This window comes from Borostomias antarcticus (assembly GCF_949987555.1).
Source record: "Borostomias antarcticus genome assembly, contig: scaffold_1155, whole genome shotgun sequence".
In the NCBI taxonomy this organism is placed as follows: Eukaryota; Metazoa; Chordata; class Actinopteri; order Stomiiformes; family Stomiidae; genus Borostomias; species Borostomias antarcticus.
The window spans coordinates 2,501-10,158 of NW_028176116.1; the positions used below are offsets into that span (position 1 = coordinate 2,501).

Sequence of the window (7,658 nt, forward strand, 5' to 3'; positions counted from 1 at the left end):
CCCATGAGAAGTGTATATATATTATAGTCTATAGGACCGCTGATCTCCAGCTGCAGCTCTAGTTCAGCCTGATAACATCGGGGCAGCTGTGGCTCAGGAGGTAGAGCGGGTCGTCCAATGATCGTAGGGTCAGCGGTTCAAATCCCGGCTCCTCCTCCCTCCACATGTCGAAGTGTCCTTGGGCGAGACACTGAACCCCAATGAGCAGACTAGCACCTTGCATGGCAGCTGCCGCCATCGGTGTGTGAATGTGTGTGTGAATGTGTGTGTGAATGTGTGTGTGAGTGTGTGTGTGAATGTGTGTGTGAATGTGTGTGTGAAGGGGTGAATGAGAGGCCTTCATGCTTTGGATTCAAAGCGCTGTGTAAGTGCCGTCCATTGACCATCCAGCGTTTTCCATCTCTCCCTCAGTGAGCTGTGACCCGTGTGACTCCACGGAGCTGCTGGCCCCGCCCCCCGGTCCCCCCGCCCTCCGGGCCCTGGACCTGGCCTCCCTCCCCCCGCTCCCTCAGCCCCACTGCGGCTTCCCCCTCCGACCAGGGCGCCTTCCAGGGCGCCGCCGGCCACGCCCCGCCCCTGGACCTGGGCCAGGCCTTCGCGTCCTCCCAGATGGCCGACATCGCGGCGGACGTGGCCGACGGGCGTGCGGGCGAGAACGTGATCGACGGGTGAGTGGTGTTCAGTGGTGTTGGTGACGAGTGGTGTTGAGTGGTGACGAGTGGTGTTGAGTGGTCTGAAACCCGGTCTCCGTGTACTGAAGGCCTCCTTCTCGTCCGTCCCAGGTCCGTCAGCATGAGTCTTCCCCCGTACGACCAGACCTACCCGGACGCTCCGCTGGGGACCTCGTCCTTCTCCTCCGGTCCCCTCCCCCAGTCCTCCTACCCCCCCCCTCCCTCCCCCGGACTGCCCCGACCCCTCCCTCCCCCACCCAGCTGCCCACACCTCCCCCCCCCCCTCCTTAGCCCCAAACTACCCTCCTCTGCCTCAAGCCAACTATGCCTCCATCCTCTCCTCCTCTCCCTCCCTCCTCTCCTCCTCTCCCTCCCTCCTCCCCTCCTCTCCCTCCCTCCTCCCCTCCTCCACCAGCTCTCCCTTGCTGCAGCAGACCTCCTTCACCTACCCCACCCTGACCCCGCCCCCCTCCTCCTCCTCCTCCTCCTCCTCCTCCTCTCCTTCCTACCACTCCATCGCTCTGTCTCCCCCCCAGCAGGACCTGGCCAGCCCTCACACGCCCACCGCCGTCTCTTTCCTCGCCGCCCTCCCCCCCTGCCAGCCCGGCCTCCAGAGCCACGCCCAGCCCGGCCCCGCCCTCCCCCCCTGCCAGCCCCGCCTCCAGAGCCACGCCCCGCCCGGTCAGGACCACCCCGCCTCCGCCCACGACCCCGCCGCGTTCCCGTACGCCCCCCAGCCTCTGTCCAACCCCGGCCACGCCCAGCCCGGCCCCGCCCTCCCCCCCTACTCCTTCCCCGCCCACGCCGGAGCTGCCGCGTCCTACCCCCTCCCTCCTCTCCCCTCCTCCCTCCCCTGCCCTCCCCCCATCCAGAACCTGTCCCACCCGGTGTTCTCCTTCCCCGGCCCCCTGCAGGCCCCGACCGCCGCCGCCACGCCGCCCTTTACCCACAATCCCCCTCCCGCCCTCCCCGCCCCCGCCTACCACCAGCCCTCCTCCTCTCACTCCTTCTCCTCCTCCTCTCACATCCCTCCTTCCTCTCTAGCCAACCCCTCCCTCCCTCCGCTGGCGCACTCCCACAACCCCAGCGCCTCCTCCTCCTCCTACCCCCCCGTCGCCCCCACTGAGATCGGCTCGTTCTCCCAGTTCAGCCCCGGCGCCCCCTACCTCCCCGAGCTGGTACTGCACCACCCCTCTCTCCTGCCCCAGCTAGACCCCTCCCTCTCCCAGCCCTCCCTCTACCCCCCCTTCTCCTCCTACCCGCTCCGTCTGTGCCAGGACCCGCGCTCCTCCTTCACACTCCCACTCAGGCACGTGTACAGACAGCCCCAGCACGGCCACGCCCACCCCCAGGGGTCCTACCTGGACATGAGTGGGAGGGGCATGTTCTGAGGGGGAGGAGTTAAGGACCAGAGAGAGCTGGCTGAGGTTGTTGACATCTGGTGACAGAATGAAACTACGAGGAGAATGCAAGCATGTGAAGGTTGTATTCAACAGCTGCTAGGAGTTTAGGCATGATTTGATGATGATGATGATGATGATGATGATGAAACTGTTTTATGATCAAAATTGAAAAAGATGATGTTAATGGGTTCACAATGAATAAATAATGATGTAAAATATATAGATGTATAATAGCGCTTGTAGGAACTGGGATGTGTGTACATGAAGCATTAGTTGATTGTTAGAAAATTGTTTTGAACAATCCTGTTTTTTTCTCTCACAAAACAAACGAATTGATGAAATTGACACAAGTTTGTAAATACTTTTATTTCAATATTTTATTTTCAAAACCCCCATTCCATTTTGACAAATAAAGTGTTTTCTCTACTTTGTGAATCAAATCCAGTTCCTTCCCTTCCACAACTGAATCAACTCCAGTTCATCTACCTCCACAACTGAATCAACTCCAGTTCATCTACCTCCACAACTGAATCAGCCAGAACACTGGTGTTCACAGTCAGAGGTCCTTTCTAGCAGGCCGGACGGCCAAATGAGTCATTATAACAGTGAGACTGTCAATACTACTACTACTACTACTACTACTACTACTAATAATAATAATAATAGCATTACTACTACTAATAACAATACTACTGCTACTACTACTGCTACTAATAATAATAATAATAATAAATACATAAATAAATAGCGGGACTACATCTCCGCACTGGCCTGTGAGCGGCTAAAGATTCCCCAGGCAGAGCTGGTTGATGCTGCCAGGGAAAGGGATGTCTGGGGCCCCCTGCTGGAGCTGCTGCCTCCGCGACCCGACCCCGGATAAGCGGATGAAGATGGATGGATGGAAATAAATAAATAAGGTTTCTATAGCACTTCTCATCTGCTGAGACAGATCTAAAAGCACTTCACAGAAAAAAAAAAGTGGCAAATGGCACAAACAAAAGACTATCTAGCTCTCTGCTGGCTGAAACAGCCAAATGGTGAGCCATGTTGACCTGCAGGGGGCGTCAGAGAGAGAGCATGGGACTGAGGGAAGCCTCCAGCTCATTCTGGAAGGACTTTGGGAGAGGGCTGGCCAGAAAAGTACCTATTATATATTTGTAATTGTTCTACTTTTGCACGTTGGCTCCAGCACTAGATTATGCTCTCAGTTTAGAAAGTTGTTTAGAAAGGAGATGCACACACACGTACACACAGACACACACACACACGTACACACAGACATACACCAGCCTACTTCCGGCTTTAGGCCTGGGCCATAGCAAACACACACCAGTATTTGCCATGTCTCTCCTATGATGCTTTTTAACCTCTCTTACTCTGAAAATGTAATTTAATGTAATGTATTGCTTTATAAATGTTCTTAGCCGGTAGACAAACATACTCCTGGAGCTTGCTCGATCGCCTTGTTGAGAGGGGTCAGGGAAGAATTTTTACAGCTCACTTTTCTGGCCCCCGGGTGATTGCTTTTTTTCTTCCCTCTGGAATATGTAGAGGTGGGTCGTATACCCACCTCCCTTGTTCTCTGTAAAGCGCATTGTGTTGCCTCTGGGTATGAAATGCGCTATACAAATAAAGCTTTGATTGATTGATTGATTGACTTGTGAGTTCTGATGAGTAGTAGTACACTGACTGCCTACCTTAAATGCAATTATTGTAAGTCGCTTTGGATAAAGTGTCTGCCAAATGACTAATGTAATGTAAAGTATGTCTGGAGAGTCTTTTAATTGGCTGTCATCTACTTCTGTAAAGCCTGTTGATTGGCTGGTTAGAGAGAGCGTTGTGGTGGTAATGAGACATATGCTCACAGCTGAGTGTTGGGAGGGAGGGGCTAGGGGGGGGGGGGGGTAGCCATTAGATGATGTCAGAGGTGGTAAAGATCTCACCTCTCTCTCTCTTCATTTCTCCCTCTCTCTCTCTCTCCCCTCCCTCTCTCTCTCTCCCTCCCCTCCCTCTCTCTCTCCCTCCCTCTGTCTGTCTATCTCTCTCCCTCTCTCTCTCCCTACCTCTCTCTCCCTCTCTCTCTCTCTCCATTTGGTGCTGGGGTAGAAGGGATATGGGATATGATTCAACACATGAAACCGCAGAGACAATATCGGCTCATTTTAATATTTCCATTAACAAGAATACGGAAAATTATGAAGATTGTATAAAAATGAATGATCAACAACAATAACAAAACAGACATTCAGTAGATAAGATGAGATGAGATGAGATGAGATACTTCATGGGTTCCCAAACTCCATCAATGTGGGCCTCCCCTCTGAAAACAGTGACACACCCGCGCCCCCCCCAACCCCCCAAATCTGTCCATTTTGCAAGGCAGCGTTAGCTAGCCCATAACGTTACACAGCTAAGTTAGCTCGGTGGCACCTGCTGCTAGTTAACGTTATGATGTTTTCGCACAATACTTTCATGCCTGCAGGGGGAGGCTCTCTCTGCACTATCCACAAATGTAGTATACATCTCTCCCATTATTTATTTAGATCTTCTGACCTTTAAAATCATGTTTCCTTCATAAAAACCATAGACATTTTAAAAATAAAAAACATTTCTACCCATCCCTCCGCGCCTCCCCTGAATTTCTCTGGGGCCCCCCAGGGGAGGCCCGCCTCACAGTTTGGGAATGCCTGAGATACTTTAATAATCCCCGTGGGGGAAATTGATTGTTCTGATACATAACCCTGCAGAGTAACTGTCCATGACTGTCTGTCTGTAGCGAACTCCCCCTTGTCCTGTGTATCGCCCCCCCCCCCCTCCCCACTAGAACAATAGACCCCCACCTCCCGAATCTCCCAAACAAAAAACACACAGACACCTCATTCCTTCCCGAACTTCCATCTCCATGCATTCAGGTAGTCAGAATGTCTGCACACGGCCCCGAACGACACCAACCAACTCCCAACCCAACATTCTAAAGTTGGCAGTTATTGTTAGAATGTTGGAAGTTTGAAATTCAGCTGCAAAATCCACCCAACCGACACCAACAGCCACCAACAAACATGGCACACCGATCCAACGCTGGTGTTGGTTTGAGTTGTTTGGTGTTGGTCCGTGTTGGTTGGGTCAGTGTGCAGACCTTAAGAAAGGTCATCCCAACCTACCCACCATGCCCCCTTGCCAGACATGGGTCATTACCGTCCCTGCACCCTGTCCAGTGTTGTCCATGTAATGCACCGTGCCCAACAGCAAATCCCTAGCATATTGAAAAACTACAATGGCAATAAAACAAATTGTGATTGTGATGAAACCTCGGACATTAGACCCAGGTCTGCTCGCTGTGTCCCCTCACCAAGGCCTGCTCTGTAGCTCCTCCTCTCAGCAGGGCCCCCACCACCCCCCCTAGCTCCGCCTCCCCAGGCCCATCCTGTGGCGTAGCTCCTCCCTCAGCAGGTCTCTCTCCTTGCGGATGCCCTGCAGCACGGTGCGGTTCTCCTGCGCGCGCCGGACCAGGTAGGGCAGCACGTCGTCCACCGAGCCGTACGGGACCGACTTGTACACCGGGTAGCCCTGCTGGGCTGGGGGGGGGGGGGGGGGGGAGAGAGACAGGACTGGGTTAAGCACCTGGGCTGGGGGGGGGGGGGGGGGAGAGACAGGACTGGGTTAAGCACCGGGTAGCCCTGCTGGGCTGGGGGGGGGGGGGGGGGGGGGACAGGACTGGGTTAAGCACCGGGTAGCCCTGCTGGGCTGGGGGGGGGGGGGGGGACAGGACTGGGTTAAGCACTGGGTAGCCCTGCTGGGCTGGCGGGGGGGGGGGGGGGAGAGACAGGACTGGGTTAAGCACCGGGTAGCCCTCCTGGGCTGGGGGGGGGGGGGGGGGGGCAGACAGGACTGGGTTAAGCACCGGGTAGCTGGTGTTTTAGAAAGGAAAGCTCTCTCAGTGTTTGAGACTTACCGAGGGTGAGAGACACGTGGTCACACATCCCCAGCAGCTGGCCGAAACACACCGAGCCGCCATCTTTATCCAGCCCCAGCTCCCCCATCCTACAAACACGCCGCATGGATACGCAACGGGAAACTTGTGTAAAACGCCCTCAAGGTACACTTTTCACTCAGATTTCATTTGTTTCATTCAGACTTTTCACTCAGATTTCATTTGTTTCATTCAGACTTTTCATTTGATGAAACAATATAACCCTCACAACGAGGATGGACATGAAGTGAATGTGTTGAGTGTGTGTTAGGGTAGAAGTGAATGTGTTGAGTGTGTGTTAGGGTAGAAGTGAATGTGTTGAGTGTGTGTTAGTGTAGAAGTGAATGTGTTGAGTGTGTGTTAGGGTAGAAGTGAATGTGTTGAGTGTGTGTTAGGGTAGAAGTGAACGTGTGTGTGTGTGTGTGTGTGTGTGTGTGTGTGTGTGTGTGTGTGCGTGTGTGTGTTAGCATAGACGTGAAATACAGTGTGATCGTACCGTCTGACTGCTTGTCTGACAGACTCCTCATTGTGCGTGGCCACTATGATCCGGTAGCGCTGAGGATTCTGGGAGATGGTGTCCAACATGATGTCCAGGGAGCCGTTGTAACTGCAACAATGAAAAGAGAAATCCTGTTTAACAGTCAGCATAACTGGTCCCCATCCTGTGTTCAGTGGTGCGTTCACTCTTCTGCTTTACATCACCCAATAACCCTCCTTTACTGACCTGTCATTGGTGTGCTCCCATGATTGGTGGACGGGGTCTGAGCGCTCTTCCTGATTGGCTAGTTTCCTCTCCTTGTCCATGTAGGCCCCTCGGACCAGTTTGACCCCCAGACAGAAGGACTCGCTGACGGACAGACGGACGGCTTCCAGCAGCAGAGACCTGGACTCCTGAGAGAGAGAGAGAGAGAGAGAGAGAGAGGGGAGAGGGATGGAGAGAGAGAATGGGAGAGAGAGAAATGGATGGATGGATGGATGGATGGATGGTTGGAGGGGTGGATGGATAGATGGATGGAGGGGTGGATGGATGGATGGAGGGAGGGAGGGAGGGAGGGAGGGAGGGAGGGAGGGAGGGAGGGAGGGAGGGAGGGAGGGAGGGAGGGAGGGAGGGAGGGAGGGAGAGAGAGAGAAATGGATGGATGGAGGGAGGGAGGGAGGGATGGAGGGATGGATGGATGGATGGATGGATGGATGGATGGATGGGTGGATGGGTGGATGGGTGGATGGATGGATGGATGGATGGATGGATGGATGGATGGATGGATGGATGGATGGATGGATGGATGGATGGATGGATGGATGGATGGATGGAGGGATGGATGGAGGGATGGATGGAAGGTTGAGTTAAACAATGAGATTGCTGATGGTGAAGTGAGGCCTCCTCGACGACCTACCTTGAGGTAGCACTGGTAGGTGTTCCAGATCCAGGCGCCATCTTGGTTGAACTTCTTCATCATCGCCATGGTGACGAGGGAGAGGGCGGGGTTCATGTAGGTGTACTCCGCGTCGACCAGAACGCGTACCTTGTTAACGCTGGCCTGAAATAAATAAACAAACAAACAAACAAATAATTGAACCTATATCTAAATGAATCACCTTAATTGATTGATTGAG

General features: G+C 53.8%; 1 protein-coding gene across 1 annotated transcript; it reads right to left on the reverse strand.

The window, feature by feature from the left end:
• Positions 1-4,898: 4,898 nt before the first annotated feature.
• prodh2 (proline dehydrogenase 2) lies at positions 4,899-7,582 on the reverse strand (the record flags this gene model as incomplete). Its single annotated transcript, XM_084462698.1, has 5 exons — positions 4,899-5,649; positions 6,027-6,115; positions 6,541-6,651; positions 6,769-6,935; positions 7,439-7,582. Coding segments are annotated over 5 exons (687 nt in total), but the record flags the coding sequence as incomplete, so codon positions are not given.
• Positions 7,583-7,658: the final 76 nt, after the last annotated feature.